This window comes from Lynx canadensis, chromosome F1 (assembly GCF_007474595.2).
Source record: "Lynx canadensis isolate LIC74 chromosome F1, mLynCan4.pri.v2, whole genome shotgun sequence".
In the NCBI taxonomy this organism is placed as follows: domain Eukaryota; kingdom Metazoa; phylum Chordata; class Mammalia; order Carnivora; family Felidae; genus Lynx; species Lynx canadensis.
In genome coordinates, this window is record NC_044319.2 from 67,907,190 (window position 1) to 67,932,490 (window position 25,301).

At 64.5% G+C, this 25,301-nt stretch overlaps 2 protein-coding genes across 2 annotated transcripts; one reads left to right on the forward strand and one right to left on the reverse strand.

Moving 5' to 3' along the window:
- Nucleotides 1-70: 70 nt before the first annotated feature.
- Nucleotides 71-16,887, reverse strand: DCST1 (DC-STAMP domain containing 1). Its single transcript, XM_030303360.2, has 17 exons — nt 15,090-16,887; nt 13,526-14,770; nt 13,069-13,194; nt 12,922-12,996; nt 8,126-8,254; nt 7,767-7,906; nt 6,930-7,146; nt 6,696-6,839; nt 6,022-6,143; nt 5,547-5,704; nt 3,708-3,807; nt 3,486-3,581; nt 3,247-3,373; nt 2,809-2,925; nt 2,291-2,433; nt 2,076-2,189; nt 71-394 (listed from the first exon to the last, which is right to left on the reverse strand). Exons 2-17 carry the CDS (start codon nt 13,914-13,916, stop codon nt 143-145), a joined length of 2,451 nt encoding a protein of 816 aa, XP_030159220.1. The 5' UTR covers nt 13,917-14,770; nt 15,090-16,887; the 3' UTR covers nt 71-142.
- On the forward strand, nt 13,915-23,918 carry DCST2 (DC-STAMP domain containing 2). The gene is made up of 15 exons (XM_032591723.1): nt 13,915-14,128; nt 14,278-14,448; nt 14,651-14,748; nt 14,862-15,210; nt 15,397-15,462; nt 15,844-16,057; nt 16,187-16,344; nt 17,022-17,186; nt 17,981-18,148; nt 18,237-18,370; nt 19,998-20,128; nt 20,454-20,581; nt 20,959-21,052; nt 21,155-21,295; nt 23,888-23,918. The coding sequence occupies exons 1-15, from the start codon at nt 13,915-13,917 to the stop codon at nt 23,916-23,918; spliced, it is 2,262 nt and encodes a 753-aa protein (XP_032447614.1).
- The last annotated feature ends 1,383 nt before the right edge of the window (nt 23,919-25,301 follow it).

The window sequence follows — 25,301 nt, forward strand, 5'->3', positions numbered from 1 at the left end:
CCCGCGTCCCGTCGGCGGCCCGGTTCTGCGGGGATCCGGTGGGCGGCTCAGACCCCTGGGAAGCGCAGGCGTCGGGAGTACAGGGGCTTTTATTAAACGCGGAGGAGCGGGTTGGGGAGGGGGGACAGCGACAGGCGCCCCGTCACTCGGCGTAGGTGGCGTCGTCGTTGCTGTCGCTGTAGGCGGAGGAAGAGAGTTCCTCGCGCGGGGTGCAGGCCGGGCACCGCCGCCGCATGTCGTCCCAGCACGAGCGGCAGTACACGGCCGCGCAGTCCGGCGTCGGGCACACGTAGGCCTCGGGCGTCTCGGGAGCCTGGCACACCACGCAGCGCCGGCGCAGCCAGCGGCGCAGGAGCGGGCAGCGGCGGTGCAGGACGTCGGCCAGGTGGTGGCGCTGCCGGGAGCCCGGGGGGAGAGAAGGGGTGCGGGGAGCGGGGCCTGGAGGGCAAGGTCGCCATGCAAATGGGCCTAGGGAGCTTCCCTCCCCCGCTCGGTGATGGAGACTGGGGGTGCAGCTTCCACTCCCCCAGCTGGGAGCAGCAACAACCATCACCTGTACCTCCCTGTGAACCACCTGATCTGTTCTCGGGGTGGGCTGAGAAGTGAGTCGGACACGTAAGACTCTTAACCCCTGTGTTCTCCGCTTTACAGGCCAGAAAGGGGACTCTCGTAAGGGTTATGTGAGTTCCCAAAGGCGCACAGATAGTCAACGGCCAGACCTGGCTGCACGCAGCTGCCCTGATTCCAGATTACAAGCCTGCTTCAGAAGGCTCCCCCCTCTCTCCGCACTATTACCAGGAATTCTCTAGAGGCCACCTTATCAGCTCAGTCTTTGCTCAAGAAACTGCATGTCAGCGGCAGAACTCCTGGCCTTGGCCTTCAGAGCCTTCCACACTCCGGTCCCTTTCCAGCCTCTGCTCTAACTTACCCCCACTTGAACTTTGCGTCCTCTGGCCGGCCCCCCAGACCGGCCCTGGCCCTTGACATTCCCCTCGGGCTCTGAGACTTCGCACGTTCTGCTCCCCTAGCTTGGGACGAATGCCCTTCTATCTGCCCCTGAGAGTCCAGTTTACTTCCAGACCAGGTCACGGATTCACAGTGCGCTCTGTCTCAGCAGATGCTCATTCAGCCTCCGTGTGTCACGGGGTGGGGGACCTAGGCCCTAGAGGAAAACTTCAGCAAATGTGGTCTCTCACTTCCAAGAGCTCTGTTAGGGCTGGTGAAATAAGGATGGCTACTTTTTTTTTTTTTTAAACAACACGGGTCCTGTACCGAGAAGGGTCACATGACGACACCATGTGCGTGGGAGTTGCTAGGCGCCTGCTCCATGACAGCGAGGCTCCTCTAACCCTTTGGACAACCAGATGGAGAAGTGGTTCACTGCGTCTTGCAGAAGGGAAACGCCAAGGCACAGCTTTTAAGTAAACACGGCAGATCCCGTTGCCATGGTGACGAAGGAACCAGGATTCAAACCCAGGCCCTCTGGCACCAGCACCCCACACCTCACTGCCCCTGATCTCTGCGCAGGCCTTGCAGATCTGTCCACCCTCTGAGGTCCCTTGAGGACCACGGCCAAGGTCACACAGCTTGATGAGGAAGCGTGGGCTGGAACCTGCTTCTTCTGGCCGTGTGCTCTGTCCTTCCGCCACGTGCCCCTTCATGATGCCTCCCTGACCCCCAGCCCACCTGCCTCCCCACCTCCGGCAGAGGCCCCGAGCTTCTGGTCTGTGACCTCGCAGTAGCATCTGTGGCTTGCCTCGGGTCCCCTGATCCCTGGGAAGCCCCCTTGCTTTCTTCTAGTCAGGCTGCATCAAATCTGATTCCTCTGTTCTGCCTGCGTCCTGATGGCCCACTGAGTGTCTCAGGCTGGCCTGAACGCGGGGGGACAGAGGCAGACTCGGCCCTGACCCCCGGGAGCCGGACGTCCAGGGCCCCTGGTGTGCATCTCGTGGGAACTTGCTGAGCTCCGCAGGCCGGCCCCCCGGGGCTGGACGGAGCGGCGGGAGAAGCCCCTCCCGGGGTCCTCAGAACCACAGGAGGCGGCGGTGTGGGGGGGGTGGGCAGCCTGGACTTACGGGGGCCCTCTGCCGCTGCGCCCGGCTCACGATGGCAGCCCTTCTCAGCTTCGTAAAGGCTGCCCTCTTCCTCAGCAGGTCATTGTAGAGGAACAGGACCCGCTTCTTCTCTCGCTGGGGTCGGGGGGGGGGGGTGGTCAGGGGTAGTGACAGCGCGTCCCCTCATGGCGGGGTCGGTCGGCCGGATGCGGGCCTGTGAGGTGGGGGCGGCGTACCTTGGGGAAGTAGAAGGCCGCGATGACTCTCCGGAGCCGGTAGCCGAAGGCTTGCAGAAGGCACAGACACAGCAGCAGGCCCACGGGGAGCGCGGCGCTCACGTAGGCCCTGGGGTTCAGGCTCACGGGCTGCGGCAGGCAGCCTGGGGCAGGGCCGGGCCGTCACCCCACCGGGACGTGTCTCTGGTGGCCTTGCTCTCCTCCCGCCTGCCCCTCGCCCTGCAAGCTGCACCTGGGACACCGTAGCCACCGGGGTCACGGGGCTATTTGCTCAGCACGGCACGGACAGAGAGAAAGTGTCCATCGTGGGCAGGGCTCTCTGGGGGCCGCTGGGACCCTCTGTCCCCAAGGCCCTAGCGTCTATGCTCCTCTGACCCCAGGCTCTCCAAGCCTCCCCTGCCGTTTCCCGCCCTCATCCCTGCAACCCCAGCATGCCTCTCCCATCTCGCCACCTCTCTGCCTTGGGGAGGCCCAGGGCCCCCGCCCTCGCCCCCGAGCCGGCCTCCGGCGTGGCTTACGCATGTTGCTGGAGTCTACCGTGGTCTCTGAGGACGTGTTCAGGGCTCCAATGGTTTTCCGAAGAAGCCGGGCCAGCATGGAGTCCCCCCCGACTTTCACCTCCAATTTATGGCTGCCTGAGGCCATGGGGGGGTCAGAAAAGGGTTGCGGTTTAGGGGAGGGGGCAGGATGGGGACTGGATGTGGGGGGGTGGGGTTCAAGGCACAGAAATCCTCTGCAGCGCGGGACTTTCCTCCCTTCACTGAACGCTAACCCCTCCCTGTCGCGGATGTAAAGGGAGCTGAGGCCCCCTCCGTCAGATTGCAGGGCTGAGATTTGACCCTGAGATGGCCAGGGAGGGGTGAGACACAGGAGGAGGTGACAACACTGGACGAGGTCAGGTGGGGTGGCTGCGGGGGTGGGGCGGGGGACTTCCCAGGGGCCGGGCGCGGGCTCACTGCGGAAAGAGTACTGCAGGAAGGAGTGATGGCGGATGGTGTTGAAGACGGAGTAGAGAGCCCAGTCCAGGCCGCACAGCACCAGCAGCAGCAGCAGGACGGGCAGGGTCTCTGCGAGCTCCCTCACCTGCCCGAGGACAGGAGCAGCAGGCCTGGAGCCCTCCCAGGTGCCCCTGCCCTCCGCCCCACGCGGCCAGCGCCCGCGGTCAGGTCCACGGGCCGCCCCACGCCACCCTCACCACGTTTCTCATCTCCGAGGCCTGCATGAAGGGACTGCAGGGGAAGATGACGGTTTTCTCCTCGGCTCTGCGGAGCGGCAGCAAAGTCCGCTTGCCCTGGACACAACGTCCACACGGTGACGGACACCAGGGCCCTCCCCCTTCTGCCCTCCGCCCCCCTGGAGCGCGAGGCCACACGGCGCACACGGCAGGGCACCCTGGGTCAGGGCTGCGCCCACTCACCGACTTCTTCCTGCGTTCGTCGATCTGGCAAAAGTAGGTGCTGATGTAGATGTTGTCAAAGCGGATGTCCCCGTTGTAGCTGTCCACGTAGGAGAAGGACCTGGGCACGGGGACGGGTCCATGTCGTCCTCACCCACCCCCAACCACGGGCTTCCCGGACGCTCGCTCATTCAACGGGGCACCCTGCACGCGCCGAGCGCCGCTTACGTCCTAGGCGGAGACAGGCCCTGCCGCCCGGCAGCCTGCAGCCCAGGGCCAGGCGGGCAGGCACACAAGCGAGAAGACAAGGGGGGTCGTGTACGTGGCCGGGAAGGGAGGCTTCCCGGCCGCGGATCCGGCAGGGTGGATCTCAAGCAGCGGGAACAGCGGGAGCAAAGGCACCGGGGCGTGAAGCCCCTCAAGGCTGCAGAACCGCCCACCATCGTGACGGACTCCCGCTTTCATCTCGGCAGAACCTCTCCCGGAGGTCACTTCAAGCAAAACTCACTTCCCACCTACTTCCCTTCTCCCCACCACACCCTCGAGTAAGGCAGTGTGTTCCGTGTGCCCGAGGCTCCCTCTCCCCTGAGGATGCTCCAAAGTCCCACGTAATGTTTCAGTTTACTAAGGACAAAAAGTTATTGGAGGCGTGTTTGAAACTGAGTCACATGACGTAAGCCCTGTCCAGTGCTCGTGGTTCGGGACCCGTGGAAACCCTGTTCCTGCCTCTAAGGGACAAAGAGGAGAAATGCAAGGCCAGCCCGCGAGCGCCCCCTTGTGGAGAGACCGAGCGCTGCCCGGCGCGCCTGAACCTGCCCCGCCCGCTCCCCGCTGCCCCTTAGCCGGTGACCTCACCGGGTTGAAAGCCTGGAAGCGGACTCTCTGTGCCTCCTTCCTTCCCTCCCCAGGCCGGCGCGGGACCCGGTGCCCCTCGCCTCTTCCTGCCTCCGTCTCGGGCCAGCTTCCTGCCACGCCCCACTCCCCCGCCAGGCTCCCTAACCTCTGACCCACCTTGGCCTCCCAGCCTCCGGCCCGCAGGGCTTTCCAGACTCTTCCGGCCATGGCCACTTCAGCCCAGGCCGCAAGCCCAGCCTTGCCCTCCGCACCCCACAGATGCCAGGACCCTTGCCCAAGAACCAGCTATGGCAGGGGCAGCACTCAGCTCCCACCGGGCCCCCAAGCCGGTCCCGAGTGCGGCCCTCGGACGGTCCATGCTTCTTGGGTGCCTCCCTCTCTTGCCTCCCCTAGACCGTGAGCATCTTGAGGGCGGGAAGATGGTTCCTTCATGTCTGTCTCCCCACAGGGCCCTCGGCTCGCTCAGGACCCCTGCCCCTCAGCTGCCCCACAGCCGGGGGGGACAATGGAGCAGGAGTCCCTGTGGCCGCCCCTGACGGCCCCTGCCCGTCTCGGGCATGTGAGGGGCGGTGATAGGAGACAGAGGGTCCAGAGGTCGCCAGGGAAACAGAGTGAGGCCCAGGACGGCCCAGCTGGACGCCAGGCTGGGTGGGGTTGAGGACTTTGGTCCAAATGTTGGGAAAGTCGCTGCCAACGCGGCAGGCGGGAGAAAATGAAAGCAGAATTGGACGATAGAAATGGACAAAGTCGGAGCCAAGGGGAACGTGAAGGGCAAGAGAAAAATCAAAAGTCAAAGCTAAAAGTAAAAAGGTCCGCGCTGGGATGAAGGCCGAAGGAGGCAGATAAATGAGGACGCCTCCCTTTCAAGGTGTGGGAACGCGGGCCACGTGTCCCTGACCAAAAGCCCGCGTTTCCTCTGACTCTGCGTCATCAGCGGCTGCCGCTGTACCCAAAGGCGACGCGGAGGGCCCGCGGGGGCCCCACCCGAGCCGGCGCGGCGCTCACGCGTGCAGGACGAGCAGGAAGGTGCAGGACAGCAGCACACGCAGCAGCCCCAGGGTCCACGCCAGCTGGGCCTCCTGGCGGCGGACGAGGTCCCGCAGCTCCGCGCTCACGTGCTCCCAGCTCGTGTTGAGGCCCAGCACCGCCACCTGCTTCTCTTCCTGGGGGGCGCAGGGGCGCACGCGGCCGGATGCAGCCGCCGTGTCGTCCCCCCCCCCCCGCCGCCCACTGGGGGGGCAGCTCTTCCCAGGACCCCCCTGCTGCTCGCCATCCCCCACCCCCACCCCCGCGACCCCCGCCCTGCTCCCCTGCGTCAGCTGGGAGCTGCGGCCCTCCCCTCTCGCACCTGGCGTCCCAGCACAGACACCAGTCCCCTTGTCCTCTCCCTCCCTCCTGGGCCTCGTCAGGGCTCGGGCCCTGTGTCCTCCCCCTCCTCCCTAGCTCCCCCCACCCCCAGCCCCCAGGCCCCGCCTCCTACCTTGAGGTCAATAGTGGCTGAAAATTCCCCGTCCAGGTCGCGGACAGACTGGTTGAGGGAATCATAGGTCTGCCCGAAGTTGCCCTCCACTGGGATGCGACTGCGGCACCAAACTTCCATCGCTGCCAGCCGGACAGCCAGGACAGCGGCGGTCAGGGGCCGCGCTCCCCCCGCCTCCCCGCTGCGGCCCCTCCCTGCAGCCTGCCTGTCTCTCCGCACCGCACCGAGTCTTTCCCCTCCCCCCTCTCCTCGAGCCCCCTTCCCGGACCGAGGCCTCGTTTCTCCCCCGGTTTTCTTACCTGTTTATAACCATGCCAACCATGAATAATGACAGCCAACATTTATGAGAAAAAATTCCTGTGTCAGCCCTGTTACTAGCTTCCCGTGTGTTGCCCCGCAAGCCCTCAGAAACCCCTGACGGGGTAGGTACTCTTATTACCCCTGCCTTTCAGATGAAGAGACAAGAAACTCGGAGCCTCCTATGCATATAAGCTGGGTCACACCGCCAGTCAGGGGAGGGGGCCGGGCTGCACCTCCCCCCCCCCCCCCCCCCCCGTCACTGTGCTGACCCCTGGCAATGCCACAGTGGGGGGGGGGCGGGCTGGGCGCTGGTGTCCCCTTCCCCTTGCTACTCTGCTGACCCCTGGCTGACCCCTGGCTGACCCCTGGCTGACCCCTGGCGATACTGCAGAAGAACTTGAACTTCATGGGCAGGCAGAGCAGGTGGTTGAGCAGCGGGACCCGGATGCGCTCCACGCACCGCTCGTGCTTTCGGTCGAACCAGCGGCGGCAGCTGAGCATGGCCCGGTCCACCACGTCTGTGGGAGGGGGCCAGGGTGCCTGAGGCCCCCACCCCTCGCCCCCCGGCCCCGGCCCCGGCCCCCCGCCCGCACCCCCGCGCCCCTCACAGGAACAGCGCAGCTTGGTTTTCAGCTCGTACATCTTCTGTGTGGAGAGACGGCGCCCGGAAGGCGGGGCTCGGTGGGTCCCCACGCCTCGGGCCGTCCCCTCTGGGCTCTCGGCGTCCTCGGGGCTGTAGCCCATCTCGCTGTTCACCTGGGCATCCAGGTCCTCGAAGGCCTTGGAGAGGTTCTGCGTCTCGGCTTTCAGTGAAACTTTGCTGCCCTGGGGTTGGAGGGTGAGGAAGGAGAGGTCGCACCGACCCCCCTGCCCCCCCCCCCCCCCGCCAAGTTCTGGCTCTGCCCTCGGGCCCTCGGGGAGTCCTGAGACAGCCCCTCACCCTATGCTCCACTGTCCCACCAGGCACCTCCTCTCTGCCCCCTCCCGGCTCCCCAGGCCCTTGGACTTCACCCTTCACACTGACCTCCCAGGCCACTCTGCCATCTCAATGTCCCCGTCCCCAGCGTCCCCGCGGTCAGCCGGTCTCCCCAACTCCTCAACCCTCCAACCCCTGCAACCCCAGCGTCCGGTCCGCAGTTCCCTGGGCCCCGAGGCTTCCTGACTCCTCCAGGGCAAGGCCACCGGTTTCCTGACATTCAGGTTCAGCTGCTCAGAGCCCCGCCCACCCAGGTGTTTGGAGATGGGGGGGGGCACGTCCCATGACTGGGGGCGAGGGCATTCCTGGCGTTTAGTGCCCAGGGCACATCCTGCCATGTTTGAGGACAGTCCTGCAAAAACTGCCGGGGGTGCCGGGCTGGGAAGCAGTCTGGGGGTCACAGCTCCCAGTGCAGGTGTGGGAGCCCCCTGGGGAGAGGGCCCCAGGCCCTGCCGCGCAGGGTGCTGACCAGCAGGCCCTTGAACACCGCTCGCAGTGGGGCTGTGGAGACGCGCCAGGCCGCTCTCGTGTTGTTGATCTGCAGCTCCACTGTGCAGCCCAGCGAGGCCACCACCTCGTTGAGGTTGTGCCGCAGATTGGCCGCGGGTCCTGGGGGAAGACGCCACAGGGGGTCTCCCTCCGCAGCTAGGCCGCTTTCAGAAGGTCCCCTCAGCTCCTGCTCGGCATACGGGGGCCACCTGCTGGAGCCGTGCAGGGATGGGGCCCAGAAGCCGTGAGAGGTCATCTCATCAACACCGGACTGTTTTTCCTGTGTAAACTAAGGAGGCCTGGAGACGTGGAGGGACGCTCTCAGGGGCACGCACTCACCCTCATAGATGGCAGCCAAGGCGTACCCCAGCACAAAGAGCCTGCCCTCTTTGCCCAGCATCTTGGGTACCAGCAGGAGGCTGGCACAGCGGATGTGAGGGGAGGTCCCCCAGCCCACGGCCCCCAAGCCTGTCAGGAGAGAGCGGCAGGTGGTGAGGCAGAGTGAAGATGCCCCCTGGCCCACCACCAGGCTTACCGGAGCACCGCCCCCCCCCCCCAGCTTCTTTCTAGAACCATCACCGTACTGCCTTTGCCCCCATTTACACGGACTCTAATAGGCCTTCGAGGCCACTCATTCATTCATTCATTCATTCATTCAACAGCCTTGTACAGAGCTTAGCTGCGGCGGGCTCTGGAAGGGCTTGGAGAGACGCGGGAGGTTGAGAAGCCATGGTCACTGACTGACTGTGTGCAGGAGGGTGTGTTTGTGTTTGGGAAGGGGGCGAGCACTTGTCATTTCCAGGCTGGACTCCCACAGGCCCTACGTGCTGAGGGAGCGGGGAAAGCAAGAGAACAATTCTGGCAACAGTCCCCGGTCCTCACAGCCACCCCAGGACTCCCCGTGCCCTGAGCCCTACCGCACTCACCACCTCCGCCCCTAATTTTAGCCCTGAGTCACGGCCCTGCCGGTCTGTGTTCGCGCTTCCGAGTGTCTCCCTATGGTCTCTGCAAGGAGACAGTGAGCTCCTCGGAGCTCGTCATGCAGGGAGACAGACGGCCGGGTGGACAGATGACTACCCTCGAGCGCTCAGTGCGCGGGAGGCGTCGCGGGAGCTGAGGGAGCGGGGTTTCTGTGGGGAGGAGGGTGGGGCTGGGAGGGCCGGGCAGAGCAGATGATGTGTCAGCTGGGGCTGAAGGTGAGTAAGTGTCGTCAGGGGGCAGGACAGCATTCCAGGCTAAAGGAACAGCGTGAGCTGGTCGGGGGACCTAGAAGCTTCCTGTGAAATAGTGTTTGCCCCTGACGCCAAAGCGAATCCTAAGTCCCTACACTTCCCCCTGTGTCCCCCGCCCTCGTAGGGACCCCCTTGCCTCTGGCTGGGGCCAACCGGTCCCGACGTCCCCCTCTCTCACCAGCCTGTCCCCCAGTGCTCACGAGGCAGCCAGAGTGACCTTGTCAACACAAACCTGATCGTGTTCCTTCTCTGCCTCAAACCACCCGCTGGCTTTCTCCCATGCTTGGGATCCGACCCAAGCGCCCGTAACGCGGCCTGTGGACTCTCTGACCTGGCCCCCCCTAGCTTCGGACCTTCACCCACTTCACTGACCCACACAGGCCTGTTGCTGGTCCCAGAATCCGCCAGGCGGCACCGCCTCTGAGCCATGGAACCTGCCCCCCCACCCCGCCAGGGCCCTGCTCCCCCCTCCCCACCGGGCCGGCTCCCCCAGTCGCACAGGTGTGCCCCGAGCAGCGAGTCGCGCCCCTTGCCACGTTCCTCCTCACGCAACCTGAGTTCGGTTCAAGGGCAACAGCCCCCGGGGGTGAATGTGGATCTGTGTAGCCCCGTCGTGGTACAACGGGACACGGGAAGGGGTTTGTTCTGTGGTCTTGGCCTCTGGACAAAGACTCAAACTGACGATGGTTGTTGACAAGTCGCTGCCCTGCATTCCAAAGAGAGCCCCACGGGCTGCGGGTGTCCTCCCTGGGTGTCCACAAGGGAAAAACTGGTCTCTGGCCCTCTACCAACCAGAATATACAAAGACAAGACCAGAAACCAGAATTTTCTGGAAGGGGAGGGGAGAGGCGCTCCATCTGTGCCAAGTGAGAGACCCCACGGGGCCCCTGCAGAGATGGGGCAGAGGGAGGCGGCCTCCGCTGAACCCCAGCACCTGGAGCACAGAGGGGGAGGAGAGGTGACCGCAGTGCCGGCAGGCCTCCCTCCGGGGGACGTGGGGGACCACGACTTGGGAGCCACGCTTGGTTGTCATCGAGGCAGGGCAAGGACGTGTGCATTTTCTCTGGGACAAGGGGGCATTTTCGGGGGCAGAGAGACCCAAGGGACCGGCACAGAAGAGGCCGGGGGGCAGGAGCTGCAGGCGTCGGCCAAACAGAACTGCTCTGAGCAGGAACACGGGACCTCCCAGGTCCACACGGAGCCTCCAGAGATGCCCTGAAAGGCCCCTGAAGTGGGACAGCCTGCCAGCCAGGGCAGAGGGCCCCGCACAGCACTGAGGACGGCGAGCTTGAGGCCCTTTCCCTCAAATCCCTTCTGACATCAGAAGAAGCAGAAGAGGAAGGAGGTGGGGAAACAAATACAAGGCAGGCCCCCCCTCCACCGTGGGACCCCCATCCCGCAGGGGGTGGGCAGGGGGTGGGGGGAGGGCTGGGGAAGGGGTTGGGGAGGGAGGGGGAGGGGACTGGAGGTTGGGGGCAGGGAGGTGAAGGAGACAGGGAACAGGGGACTGGGGATTGAGGACAGGGAGCTGGGGGTTGGGGTGGGAGACAGGGGGTGAGGGGGCAAGGGGCAGGGGGCGGAGAGGTGGGGGGGACAGGGGACACGGGACATGGGGCAGGGGACTGGGGGTTGGGGGCAGCGAGGTCAGGGGGCAGGGGACTGGGGGTGGGAGGTGGGGGGCAGGGGGATGGGGGCAGGGGGTCGGGGGGGCAAGGGGGACAGGGGGCACGGGACATGGGGCAGGGGACAGGAGGCTGGGGACAGGGGTTTGGGGGCAGGGGACTGGGGGTGGGAGGTGGGGGGCAGGGGGATGGGGGCAGGGGATCGGGGGCAAGGGGGACAGGGGGCACGGGACATGGGGCAGGGGACAGGAGGCTGGGGACAGGGGTTTGGGGGCAGGGGACTGGGGGTGGGAGGTGGGGGGGCAGGGGACTGGGGGTTGGGGACAAGGGGTGAGGGGGGCAGGGGGCGGGGCAGGGGTGCAAGCGGGGAAGAGGCTGGAGAATGCAGCAAGGGGACCTTTGGTGTAGACCGGCTCGGACACTTTCAAACCCTGGAAACAGTCACAATGATGTGAGCAGGTCTTGTAAACGAGAACAAGCAGCAAGCAAGGGTCCTTGGGAAAGGCCATCAGTGGGGGCTGTGGTCAGAGAAGGAGCCGCTCCCTCTGGCCCCACACAGGTCAGGTGGCTCTGGTCAGAGAACCGTGCGGGGAGGCCGGCTGGGGGTCCAGGAATGTCTTCCTCCTCCTTACGGGAGACACGAAGAAGGAATGTTCTGGTCTTGTGACACTGTCGTATAAAGACGAGATGCCTGGATCTGCCGCGGCCCATTCATAACCCGAGGCGGAATGGTCGCCAGGCCCAAGATGGCGGAGACACATGCAAAAATGCTCAACATCACTCATCGCCTGGGAAATACAGATCAAAACCACTCTGAGATGCCACCTCACCCCTGTCAGAATGGCTAACTTGAACAACTCAGGCAACAACAGGTGTTGGTGAGGATGCGGAGAAAGAGGACGTCTTTTGCATCGTTGGTGGGAATGCAAGCTGGTGCAGCCGCTCTGGAAAACAGGATGGAGGTTCCTCAAAAAAAAAACTAAAAATAGAACTACCCTACGACCCAGCAATTGCCCTGCTAGGCGTTTCTCCACGGGATACAGGTGGGCTGTTTCGAAGGGACACACGCACCCCCACGTTTACAGCAGCGCTGTCGACAACAGCCGAAGGACGGAAAGAGCCCAGATGTCCCTCAATGGATGAGTGGATAAAGAAGATGTGATACACACACACACACACACACACACACACACAATGGAGTATTACTCGGCAATCAAAAAGAATGAAATCTTGCCATTTGCAGCTACGTGGATGGAACTGGAGGGTATTAGTGAAATTAGCTAAGTGAAATTAGCCAGAGAAAGATAAATATTATATGACTTTACTTCTATGAGGACTTGAAGAGCCAAAACAGAGGAACATAAGGGAAGGGAAACAAAAATAATATAAAAACAGGGAGGGGGACAAAACAGAAGAGACTCATAAATACGGAGAACAAACTGAGGGTTGCTGGAGGGGTTGTGGGAGGGAGGATGGGCTAAATGGGGGAGGGGCACTAAGGAATCTACTCCTGAAATCACTGTAGCACCATATGCTAACTAACTTGGAGGTAAATTAAAAAATAAACAATAGAATTAAAAACAAAGATGGCGGAGAAACCAGGCAAGAGGAACCTGGGTCCTTGGGGGGCTGACCCAGCTGCTGAATTATCCAGACTCCAAACACCACTCGACCTGGAAACCTGTTGTTACCTGAGATAACCAACTTTCTCTGTGGTTAAAGCACTTGCAGGTGGGTTTTCTGTTCCTGCAGCCTGGCCCCTCTCGACATGAGCCCCCCCACGGCAGTGTCGCCTCCGAGAAGCCTTCCCTGACTACTCAGGCCGGCGCCGCCCCAGCCGCTTTCCTCCCAAACCCCCAGCTTCCTCTCTTCACGCCCTTGTCACCATCAGAAATGCTCTCACTCAGTGTTCCTTTACTGCCTAACTGTCCTCACCCGAGGCTCGCGGACCTTGTTCACTGCTGAAGCTTCGTGGGGACTCAGTGAGTGCTGACTGAACGAACGAACGAACGAACGGAGGGGCAGGAAACAAGGCCAGAGAGGTCAGAAGAGATGGGTGTGAACTGCATCATGTAACACGGAGTCCTTTCCGGTTGGGAAGGGCCCCTAGACGACAAGACTGGGTCCTCCTCTTCTCCCTGATCTCCCTGCAAAGCCCGGGAGGGGGCTGGGGCCACAGGGACACTTGGGGACAGAAGAAACAAGACGGGACTCCCTCCTAGGACTCTCCAGGCCTGTCCCCCCAGCCTCCAAAGCCTCCCTGTCCTCAGCCAGCACTAACCCACCAGGCTGTACAATGTCACCACCTTCTGATCCTCATAGATGTTCATGGGGTTCACCAGGAGCTGAAAGAGACCTACGAGTGCATGGGTCAAGTCGAAGGTCAGAAGATGGGTCCCACCCCTGCCCCGGGGGGCCCCACACTCACCCATGGCCAGGAGCCCTCCAGTGCCTGCCCCCAGCAGGAAAGCAGTGACCGGAAACTCTCCGGGCTGGCGCCGCAGGAAACGGCCACAGGGGGCCGGCAGCCCCCAGTTCAGGAGCCTCTGCACGGCTGCGGGGTCAAGTACGTTAGCCCAGCAGGGCCAAGAGCCCACTCTTCTGGCTAGGACGCGCTTCATCAGGGTTAGGGGCCTGCGGGGGGACAGGCTGGGGGACCTGCAGGAACCTGGGGCCTCCTGGAGGAGGCGGGGGGGCCCTGAGGAAGCAGGGCAGAGGTGAGGGAGAGAAGAGGAGAGGGCATGGCTGGAGGGGGGGGCCGCTGGGTGAGAGGGGTGGACGCTGGGGGACCCACGGTGGGGGCGGGGGGGGGGCGGGAGACCCTGGACGGATGCCTGGGGGCTGGGAGGCCCTGGGGAAGGGCAGGGTCTCTGGGACTGACTCACTGGTGTGGGGGAGCTTCCTCTGCCCTGTGGCCCCATCCCGATGAGGTGCGATGACCATGAGTCTGCACCCGCTCTCGTCCCACAGGTGTCCCCCGCTCTGGCCCCTCCGCTCCGGCCCCTCTGCCGCGCCCACAGCCTGTCTGGCCTGTGTCCCTCGCCCCTCTGCTCTGAGACTTGGGACAGGAGATCCGAGACCTCCCTCCTCCTCCCCAGCCCTGCAGCTGGGTAAGGCCCTCCAGCACAGGTGTGGTACAAGCCTCGGAACCTTAGAATGTGGGGAGGGATTCCGGGAGCCCCGAAGAGCCCCAGAACCCCGTGGGCGTCTCCTGGAAACAGGCACACGTTTGGACCCGACGGCCATGGCCCCCGTGGGGGCCGAGGAGCCGAGCATGTCGCGGGCCGTGGTCCGCAGCGTGGGGGGTTTCGCCCTGGGCTTGTCCTTGGCCACGGCCTATGGGCTCCTGGAGCTGCTGGTGGAAGAACACAGCCCCTGGGCCTGCCTCGTGGGCACCCTCACTCTGGCCGCCTTCCTCGGCCTGGGCATGGGCTTCTCCCGCCAGGTCCGGGTCACCGTCCTCCTGCTGCTGCCCCAGGCCTTCTCCAGTGAGCGAGGCCCCCGGGGGAAGGGGCAGGAGGGATCCTGGGGGAGGGGGAGGCTCGAGGGAAATATTCTGGAGGCTTCCTTGAGAGGCTTGCAGATGCTGCCGCCTGCAAGGCTGGAGTCCTGTTTCTGATGGAGCCGTCTCCCCCAGAGCAGGGCCGGGCCCTGTTGATGGTGGCTGCCTTTGGGCTGGTGCTGCAAGGGCCTTGTGCCAACACCCTGCACAACTTCACTCAGGCCAGCAAGGCCGTGGCCTGCGGGGCAGAGCTGGCCCTGAACCAGACCGCCGAAGCGCTGGAACGGGCCAAGCGGCCCCTCGTCAGTAAGGCCCCCCGCGGCCCCTCGTCTTGTGTCTCTGGCTCCGCTCCTCTCCGCTGGGGCCCTGACTTCGGGGCGCCCAGTTAGACCCCTGACCTCACTCACTGGGCGACTCCACCCGGATTCCCAGACCCGCCTCCCGCCCGCTCCCTACCGGGGGCCGGTGGTGAGGGCCGCCCCACAGTGCCCCTGCCCCTGCCTCTCAGGTGCCCTGAACAAGATTAAGGCCATTGCCCAGAAGGCCAAAGAGGTGGCTGACCGGGTTCGCAAGTTCTTTCGGTCGATCATGGACGGCGTGAAGCACGTAGGTCAGCACATTCGCGTGTCTGTTTGGGGGGCGGGGGTCAAAACGCACCCTGTCTCTTCCCCCCTGCCCCCGCCCGGGGCCTTTCGGGCCCCTCCCTGACTGGTCCCCAGTGGGTACAGCACAGCCGGGCCCCCGACCACAGGCGTCTCCTGCTCCGGGGGCTGTCCCGGAGCCCCCCGGCCCCCTGGGGGGACGCTGCAGCCGCCCCCCCCCCCCCCCCGGCTCCCGCCAGCCGCGTGCCAGCCCCGCAGCCGTCCCCAGCCAGGGCACTGCGGAACGTGTGGTACTGGCTCCTTCACATCGGGGACGTGTGCAACGCCGAGCTGGGCAACCCTTACGTGAAGTGCGCGCGGGTCTTCGACGGCGCCAAGGACAGCTGCATGAAGACTGTACCGCGAGCCTATCACCTGTGTTTCGTGCTCACGCCCTTCAAGCTGGTGCTGTGCGGACTGGCCAGCGGTGAGAGAGAGCCCGGGCTTGCCGCCGGGGGAGGCGGGGCGGGAGGGGGCGGGAGGAGCCAGGGGGGACCAGCCTGGAGGTCAGTAGGAAAGGTGGGAAGCCAGAGGCCTCTGTGCGCAGTCGGTCCCCGAGGGGGAGGGGCCGCGCGTCTTCCCCCCCAACCCCCACTCAGTCTCCGGGTCTCAGTGGTCCAGGTGTTCTGCATCATCCCCGCGTACATCCAGCCCTTCTTGCGCAAGACCATTGGCCCCCGTGAGTGTCCCCCCTGCCCCCTGCTCCTGGGGCAGTCCCCTCCTTGCTCGGGCCCGCTCCTGGCCCAGAATGAGAACGCAGGGGCCGGAAGGAAAGGACCCCAGGAAGTTACCCAGGAAAGGGAGGCCCAGCAAGAGAGAGGTGCACCACCCCAAGCTGCACGTCAGAGCAGGACCCGGGAGGGGATCAGGGCCCCCCCCCCCCACCCCAGGGCATCGGGTGGCACTGGAGTCAGGCTGCCACGGGGACAGCACGGACTGCGGAGGCCCCTCCCCAGTCCACACTGGGTCCCAGCGCGGGGGCCCGGCTGGCCCGCGAGCCATGCCGGGCCCTGGTCTCCCGACTCCTGGCTCACGGCCCTGCGGCACCTGCCGGCCCCAGCTGTGAGGCACTTGATCAACCGGGTGCGTCAGGAGTTTGAGTTCAACGTCACGGCCACCCACCACTTCTCTGTGGATCTCAACGCCTCCCGGAGCCTGTCCCAGGTGGCCCTGGACCTGCAGGAAGCCGTCGGCGTGAAGCTGCACCGCGTCCGAGAGGCCCTGGCCCTGATGGGCTACACCGCGCCCCTGCTGCTCCCACTGCTCTACCTCCAGTGAGGGGCTGGGGGGCTCCGGCGGCCTTCAGGGGGGCCGGGGTCGGGGGGCCGCGGTGCAGGGCGGGAGGGCGGCGCCCAGCGGAGTCTGGGCTGGGGTGCTGAGGGGCCTCGCGGACACTCCCCCAGAGCCCTGTGTTACCGGTACCGTTACCTGAACCGGCTCGGTTTCGACAACATCTACATCACCGGCCGATTTCTGCTCATGGAAGACGTCCGCTCCAGGGCGGGCCTGCCCACGGTGCTGCCGCTCAGCGCCCACGAGGCCCGACACTACATCCAGCCCGGTGAGGGCCCCGGGATCTGCAGACGGGGACACCGAGCCGGCCCGACCCTAAGCCCCACACACGGCACTGCGTCCGAAAGGGGAAGGTCCCTGCACGCAGACGCGTGACGAGGGGGCCGGTGCCTCCGGGAGCACCTGACGTCCGGACAGACGGCAGGGGTGGGGAGTGGACACCAGCCGAGGGAAGGGAGGCTTTGGGGGTGAGGCCGGAAGTGCAAATGTGCTAATATGGAGATGCCGCCTGGGAGGAATGGGCCAGGGACCCCCAGGAGGGCGCGTTCCCGAAGACTTGGAAGGGCCCAGGCCCGGAAGCTAAGCTGCTACGTCACAGCCCCCCACCACGACCCCCCACCGCCACTTCCAGCCCTGGCCCAGGGGTCCCCACAGCTTCTACACCTTCCAGATCAACCAACGGGCCCGCTCGGTGGGGGCAGGAGCCCTCCCCAGGAGGGAGCTCTCTCCCCCCAGGGCTGGAGTCTGGGGGTGAGGGGACGGGTGGCTGGGAGTCCGGGGGTGAGGGGACGGGGGGCTGGAGTCCGGGACTGAGGGGACGGGGGACTGGGAGTCCGGGGGTGAGGGGACGGGACAGGGGGCTGAGAGTCTGGGGGTGAGGGGACGGGCGGCTGGAGTCCCGTGGTGAGGGGACGCGGTGGCACCTCCTGCCCGCCCTCCCACCAGGTTCCGTCTTCCTGTCCCGGTGGGAGCGGGTGTTCTATATCCTGGCAGTCTTCGACCTGGCCCGGTACCTCCTCCTCGTGCTCCTCCTGGTGTTCCTGGACTACGCCGTCTTCTGGGTGCTGGACCTGGCTCGGCACCAGCTGCAGGGGGAGATCGTGGCCCGCAGTGAGCGCCTGAGCCTCCCCCTGCCCCCCTGGCCGGCATCCTCCCGTCCCCCTCGGCCCCAGGGCACGATGCCCCGAAGTCCCCAAGTCACTGTGACTCATCAGCCCCTGGCTTCGCCCCTCTTCCAACTCTGTCCTCTGCCCGGTGAGCCCTGTGTCCCGTTCGTGGTTATACCATAACAGAGTAGTTAGCAACACCAGGTCTGGACTCACACTGGCCTGGGCTCCGCCGTCCCAGCTCTGCCCTCCGCGAGGTGCTGACCTCAGGCCAGTGGCTCGGCCTCGCAGAGCCGGGGCACGGCAGCCCCTCGGGGGTACGTGACCCCACGTGTGTCGGGGTCGGGTGGGCCGCTGACTGAGAGCACGCTGTAAACCACAGAATATAATTAATCTGATCCTGCGTCTGCCAGAGGTCCAACGGAGAAAATAAAAACAACAAAAAAGCCCCAAACGATCAATAGAGCACTCAGCCCCGTGGCTGCAACAGTCAGCACTTAGCAAACGCTTTGCAACGAACGCTTCTGGAGAGTGGAGAGTCGTGGGGGCCGGGGAGGGACTCGGTGACCATCCAGGCCGTCTCACATGGGGGAGCGGGGCAGTTCGGGGCCCTGGAGCCAGTCCTCCTCGGTGCTCGGGGCTGAGGTTAGGCCCAGCGCCGCCAGAGGCCCCTGGCTGGGGGCAGGAGGCCTGTCTGCTGTCCCCCCCCCCCCCCCCAGCGCACGTGGCCTTTCCCGCACGGAAGAGAGGGGGCAGGGACACGGGCCCGCGGGCCCTCACAGGGCACCTCTGTGCCAGGCCCCGTGGCAGTGTCCATAACCGTGGAGGGTCCCGGCTACGCCGGGAAGATCTATCGTGACCTGGTGTCAGCGTTTGACGTCCTGCAGCAGAGCAACGTCAGCGTCTTGTCCCCGCGCTGCGTCCTGCGCCCCTCGGAGCCTGATGCCACGGGTTACGTCGTCATCGGTATCGGCCACACCCCGGGAGGGGGGTGCCCCCGGGCGGGGAGGGGGAGCAGACGGCATTCAGTGCACGAGGGGCACCCTGTGCCCAGGGACAGCAGCTCAGCGGGACTGCGTGCCCCCAGGCATCATGTACGGCCTGTGCTTCTTCGTCACGCTGTGTGGCCACTACGTCAGCAGGCTGCGGCGGGTCATATGTGCCTGGTACTACCCGTCCCGGGAGCAGGTGAGGGGCCCACGGCCGCCCCGCCCCCACCCCGTGCGCCAAGTGCGCGCTGTCTGTCTGGCGGGGGGGGGGGGGGGAGCTTCGAGTCCTTCTGCAGCCCCAGCCCTCTCTCCTCCGGCCGAACCCCCACAGCGCCTCACCTGGACTGTTGGCCTCTGGGCCCAGATGGGGCTGAGGGACGGGGCGTCCTTGGGCAGGGCTCTCTGAGGCCGAGCTTGTCTCCGAAGTTTTGTGAACGACGGCGGAGGGGCCGTGTTGGGGCGTGAATGGCCGCCGGCCACCTGCTCACTCATTTGCGAACCATTTATTGGGCATCTAGCCTAGGCCAGTCACCGTGCTGCCCCACGGTCACCAAGATGCAGTCTGGAGCTCCCAGTCTCAAGGCAGGCCGGCCGCGAACAAGATGTTACACTTAAAAGTGTTTTTAGGGGTGTCTGGCTGGCTGTCCGGGAGCCTGCGACTCTTGAACTCGGGGTGTGAGTTCGAGCCCCGTGATCTCCCGGTTCGGGAGTTTGAGCCCTGCATCAGGCTCTCTACTGTCAGCACTGAACCTGCTTTGGATTCCCCTGTCTCCCTGTCTCTGCCCCTCCCCTGCTTGTGCTCTCTCTCTCTCTCTCTCTCTCTCTCTCTCTCTCAAAAATAAAAATTAAAACCATTGGGGCACCTGGGTGGCTCAGTCGGTTAAGTGTCAGACTCTTGGTTTCAGCTCAGGTCGTGATTTCGTGGTTTGTGGATTTGAGCCCCACATCGGGCTCTGTGCTGACAGCTTGGAGCCTGCTTGGGATTCTCTCTCCCCCTCTCTCTGCCCCTCCCCAGACTGCGCTCTGTCTCTCTCAAAATAAATAAATAAAAACTTTAAAAAATTTGAAAAAAATTAAAAAGGGGCGCCTGGGTGGCACAGTCGGTTAAGCGTCCGACTTCAGCCAGGTCACGATCTCGCGGTCCGTGAGTTCGAGCCCCGCGTCGGGCTCTGGGCTGACGGCTCAGAGCCTGGAGCCTGTTTCCGATTCTGTGTCTCCCTCTCTCTCTGCCCCTCCCCCGTTCACGCTCTGTCTCTCTCTGTCCCAAAAATAAATAAACGTTGAAAAAATAAATTAAAAAAATTTTAAAAAATCTCCTTAAAAAACATTTAAAAATCAAAACAAAGAAAATCTTTTTTAAATTTTTTAAAATTTTCTTTAATTTTTTTAATTTGTGTTTTTATTTTTGAGAGAGACAGAGACAGAATGCGAGTGCGTTAGGGGCAGAGAGAGAGGGAGACACGGAATCCGAAGCCGGCTCCAGGCTCCGAGCGGTCAGCACAGAGCCCGACACTGGGCTCGAACCCAGGAGCTGTGAGATCATGACCGGAGCCGAAGTCAGTCGCCCAACTGACTGAGCCCCTCAGGCGGCCCCCAAGAAAGAAAATGTTTAAAAAAAGAGAGAGAATGTTTTATTAGGGAATGAGCGAATTTATCAGTGGTATGAAAACCCGGAGGAGAGAGTAGGACACTGCTCCCGGGATGTGCAGAGGCTCCCAAAGGAAGAGGCCAAACCTAGAGGGATAGGAGCTGGACAGAGGGCAGACGGCATTCCCGGCACATGAAACAGGCTCAGGGAGCTCCCACCCCGGTCTCCCCTCCACCAGGAGAGGATCTCCTACCTGTACAACGTACTTCTGAGCCGCCGAACCAGTCTGTCGGCTGCCTTGCACCGAGCAGTGAGGCGGCGGGCGGCCGACGTGGGCCACACGAGTGTCCTGCGGACGCTGGCCAGGCGGTGAGCCCACTGTCCTTCCTTCCAGGGGTGGGGCAAGAGGGGACAGGAAAAGAGCCAGAGGTCAGAACGGATCACAGTCTTTCCCGGGCGTCCAGAGGTTTGGTTGAAGAGGGTGCCCGTTCCGAGCCCTCCGTGCAGAGACGAGAATTCGGGCTGAGAATTCTGGGCGGGGGGAGGGGGGTGGCCTGAAGGGAGGAGGAGGAGGGCGGGACGCAGAGGCCGCGGCTACGGTCAGAGGGATGGAGGTCAGGCTGCGGGCAGGCCTACCCTCGGAGGGGGGCGGTGGCTGTGGGGCCACCCGCTCAGTGTCTGGGACCCCCCGCAGATGCTCCTGTCTGGCTCCGGTGGCCGCCCACCTCTGGCAGGAGCAGGGTTACTGCCTGGGCTGTGGGCAGGGCTACGACCAGGAGGACACGGAGACCTTTGTGTCCTGCGCTACCCCTGGCTGCCCAGGTAAGAGTCCCGGGGTGCAAGCGTCTCCCTGCTGGGGCTCACCACGGCCGTGGGACGAGTGACAATCCCCTGTGGTCCTTCCCTCGTGGACCCTTCCTGGAACTGCCCTCTCGAGCCGCCCCCCCCCGCCCCCCCGTCATTACCACGCGTGTTCTCGTGGACGGAAAACCACGGGGAGCCCGCTGTCTCTCCCGCCTTGACTCTCCTGGTGGTGACGGAATTTATGGAATTTATGCCAGAGTGGCACTGTAGCCATCCCCCCCCCCCACACACAGGCGCCATGCCACGGACCCTCCCCCTCCCCCCAGGCTGGGGCTGGGGGCTCGGGGTGGCGGGAGGGGCTCCCATTCACCTCCTTCCCTCCCCCCCTTTCCCAGGTCTCTTCTGCTCCACCTGCTTTCGTCTCCTGGACAACGCCTGCTCCGTGTGTGCATCTCCCCTGTCCCACCAGGGGGACCTGGACCCCGAGCTGTGAGTCTCCAGCGAGACGGGGCGGCCGGAGTCTGCGGGGTTGGGGGGGGGGCACCAGCCTCCCCCGGAACCTCTGTGGGCGGTGACGGGAGGCTTCTCCAGGGACTCCAGTGACGAGGAGGGCCCCCGGCGATGGCTGGCCGCAGCCCGGAGACAGGACCCCGAGCGGGAGTGGTTACTGAGGCAACAGCTGCAGGAAACGCCGGGCAGGACCCTCCCTTCGGGGTCCAGCCCTGAGGTCAGGTGAGGGGCGAGCCGGGCACGGGGCCTGGGAGGCCTGGGCCTGTCCTGTCACATCTGCAAGGGCTTCTCCGGTGCGGGCCCTCTGCTGGAGCTGGAGGCAGAGGTGAGGGGAGAGGGCAGGGAGGGAAGGAGGTTTGCCCCGTGCCCGTTCTGTGGCAGCGGCGTGCCCTGGAGGAGTCCGCCAAACTGGGGGAGTGACGTCGACCGACCGTATGAGTGAGGGCAGCCCCGAGGGGCCCCAGCTCAGGAGGGGCTCAGGGCAGGGCGGACAGCAGGATGGCTTTGGGATGGGGTCGTATTAATGAAGGCTGCAGGGGAGAGGTGAAAAAGAGGTGGGCTGGGGCACCCTGGGGGTCTGCTAGGCTGACTGGCCGAGGACAGCATTTCAGGGGAGGCCGGGGCGAGCCTGGAGGACGTGAGCTGTTTCGGGGAGGGAGGCAGGGCCGGAGCGGGGCTGTGTGTGTCTGTGGGGTGAAGTCAGAGGCCGCCGCGGGGAGATGAGCTGGGAAGTCAAGGGTGGAGAGCTGGCTGAGCGCCTTCCTCAGCATCTGAAGGTCCCTCGGCCGGATAGGGACACGTTCATAGTTGTCCTTTAAGACACTAAGCTAAGAAGGCAGCGAGACGTTGGTGTGGCCTCAGGACGGAGGTGCTGAGGGTGGCAGGGGTTTGTGCTTGAGGCCGGCGGTGCTGGCGGACGAACAGGTTGTGGGGGAGGAAGAATGGCTCGGTTGGAGAACTTTGGGGTGTCTGGAGGGAGGCCAGCTGGAGACGCCCAGGGGCCAGCGAGAAAAGGCCTGGGCTCTGGGCCTGTGGCGCCAGGGTTGACTTTCCGGCTGCGGCAGAGGCGGGTGAGGGCGGGGCAGGGGCTCAGGGGCTCAGACACAAACCAAGCAGGGGAGAGGCTGGAGGACACAGAGGGCCAAGCACAGTAATTCCATGAGATGGGTGAGGAGGAGGAGGCCGAAGCCTGGCCAGTGGATCTGGTGGCTGACAGGTCACCGCCGTGGCCGCTTGTGGGAGCATTTTCTGTGGTCCCGGGAAAGCCAGACCATAATGAGCTGAAGGGTGATAGGTAGACAAGACTCTGAAACAAAGGGTACGTGGCTCTGTATCACAATTGCGAGAAGCTCGATAATTTTAAATATAACTGCCCTAGTTAAAAAAGGGAAGCCGGATGCCGAAGAGGGGGGCAGTCCTCACACAGCAGAGGTAGGGCTTGCGGGGCCAACGCTGAAGATTTTCTTTCCCCGAGGATGGGGGGGCTGGGCCTTTAGGAGGAGAAAGAGGGGGCACCGGAGAAGTGGGGTGTAGGCCAGGTGGACCGGGTGGCCTTGGTCAGGGCGGCGCACCTGTGGCAGGAGGGGGACGGGCGTGTTCCTCTGAGCAGGGCTGGCTGGCGGGAAGGCGGGGGGCGGTCAGATGTAAGGGAGCCCTGCTGAGACAGCATGTAAGGGGCTGGGAGCAGAATAAAGGTTCCAAGGAGCGGGTACCAGAGGTCAAAACACCTGCCTTGGGAGTGTGCAGAGGCTGGCTGGGAGGGTAAGGGATTTCCAGGCAGCGTAAAAGGCCCAGATGATGCTGAAAACCACAGCCTATAATGACGGACTCCAGTATGCTTGGTTATGTGGGTTTCTCTGGGAAAAGTGGTCCCACGGACAGGATTTGAACAGGGTTGAAGGCTCTTTCTGGGTGGGGAAGAGGACAAGACGAGGAGAGAGCTGGGGTGTCTTCAGTAAGAGTGCTACTACCGGCCTTGGGGCAGAGAAGGGGCTGATGCCAGGGGGACGTCCGGGGTCTATGTGTCCGTCAGGTGTTAAGGAGCAGGGTTAGTGGCCGGGAGGGACACAGAGAATGGGTCATGGCCAGGGAGGAATTCTGGGATGAATCCAGAGGGCAGCCAAAGTTCGGGGGCGTCCCAGTGGAGGCAGAGGCAAAGGTCTTTATGGCCGTGGAGGTCAGAGGTCAAGGACTGAGATGCCCGAGAGGTGGGTGAGTCCCCAGCGAGGAGGCTGGGGGCCACACAAGCAGCTAGAAGCTGGTACAGGCAGCCTGGGTGGGGTGGGGCAGGTGACTGGGGAGACAGTGGCAGCCCCTGTCGGTGGCGGGCGGGGGGGGGGGGAGGGGGGGGGAGCAGGGGCCACCAGAGGCCGGGGTGCAGCGGCCGGGTGCCAGCAGGGTTTGGGAAAGACAGGCAGTCTCCTCCACCCGGGGGGGCTGCGTAAGGAAAGGGTGCGGTGGGCACAGGCTGGCACAAATGGGGCAGGGGGAGCAGTGATGAGCTGGGGTGGGGGGGGGGGTGAAGCTTTGGTTTCAGAGGCTCCCGAGGGGCTCACTGCAGTTAAGAGCTGGGTCGTGGGAACAGGGAAGCCACGAGTGGGTGGGTACAGCTCCGAGGTCACTACCGGTTCTGCCCTAACTGGCCATGTGACCTTGGCAAGGGACTGCCCACTGGCCCGTGAGCGCCAGCCTAAAACGGGGACCTGCCTGCCGGCGTCTGGAGGAGCAGCAGGAGTAAATACTGAACCACAGGGCGGGGACGCACCTGTGGAAACAGCACTGGTGACCAAGCTGCTCCCCCGCTCTCCTCGCTAGTGACCTGGACGAGGAGAAGGGGCCCCCGTAGAGGACTCAGAGGACAGAGGACACAGATGCAGGGGCCCCACCTGAGAGGATTCCCACACCCCCTCAGCCCGAGGGCGCCCAGAGCGGCCCTTCTCCGGCTTCAGAACCCCGGCCCCTCCGTCTCTCACCTCCCTCCCCTCCTGATGCCTCCTAGCTAACTCCCAAATAAAGGACCCGAAGGCAGACACGAGTGTGAATCTTAAATTATTATTATTTCTTCCTGTCGTTTACACCCAAGGTGGGGGCAGGGGAAGAGGAGGGGAAGAGGAGAGGGGGGACTCGCCTCCCCCCCTAAGGCACTGAGTGGAGAAGCCGCAAGGGGGGAGGGGGGAGGTCACATTGTCCTCACTCTCTGGGGCTAGGCCCCAGGTCTCCCCAGCCCTGGGCTCCCCCATCACCTGAAATGCTAAGATGAGGCCCAGGGCCACCTGACCTCCCCCAACCCCAATATATTACATCATCACTTTTTAAATAGATACAGGGACTGGTCCCGCTACCCCCTCCCTGTGACACCCCCTCACTATTGGGGGTACCTGGGCAGCTGTGCAAATGGGCATGAGGGTGCATGGGAGGAAGGGAGAGCACCGGGCCCCTTAACCTGCCCCTTTTAAGGAGGGGGAGGGGCCGCCAGGCCAGGGAGGGGAAATAGTGCAAGGCAGAGCCCAGGCCGCAAGGGGGGGGGAGGGGGGGCAGCACCCAGCGAGGACGGGAGGGGGGGCAGTTGCCCCCACCCCCAGCAGAATTGGGTAGTTAAAAATCTGAAACTAGATTTCAACAAGACCAACAGAAGAGGCTATGTACAGAACCGGGGTGGATTCAATCCTAAGGGAAGAGCGAGGGGGCTGCCCTCCGAGACCCCCGCAGGGCGGCCGGGCCGGCAGGGGTCTGGGAGCGGAACCCCTTCGGCGCTCTCCCGGCGGCGCGCCCGCGGGTCCCCGGAGCGGCCGCCAGGGGGCGCCCGCCCGCGCGCTCCGCAGGCCCGCAGCCCCTCACCCCGTCCCCGAGCCCGCGCCGCGCCAGCCCGGGGGCGGCGTGAGTCAGGGGCGGCCCGGCGGCGGCTCCGGCTCGCACCTGGGCGGGAGGAGGAGAGGAGGGCAGGAGCCACCCGGCCCGCCCTGCCCTCTGGCCCCGGGGAGGGAGCGGCGGGAACAAGACATTCCCTGCCCGGGGACGCGGGAGGGGAGGGCAGGGCCGGGGCGGAGAGCCGAGCGGAGCGGGCCCCTCCCGCTGCCCCCAGGGGCGGGCGAGCCACTCAGGCCACCCCGCCCCCTTCTCCTCCAGGACCCCGTGACTCAGCGCTCGGAGCCTGGCGGGGGGCAAGGGGGGGGGGGCGGGCGCGAAGATGGCTCCTTCCTGCGGGGCCCAGTCCCCCAGGCTTTCCAGC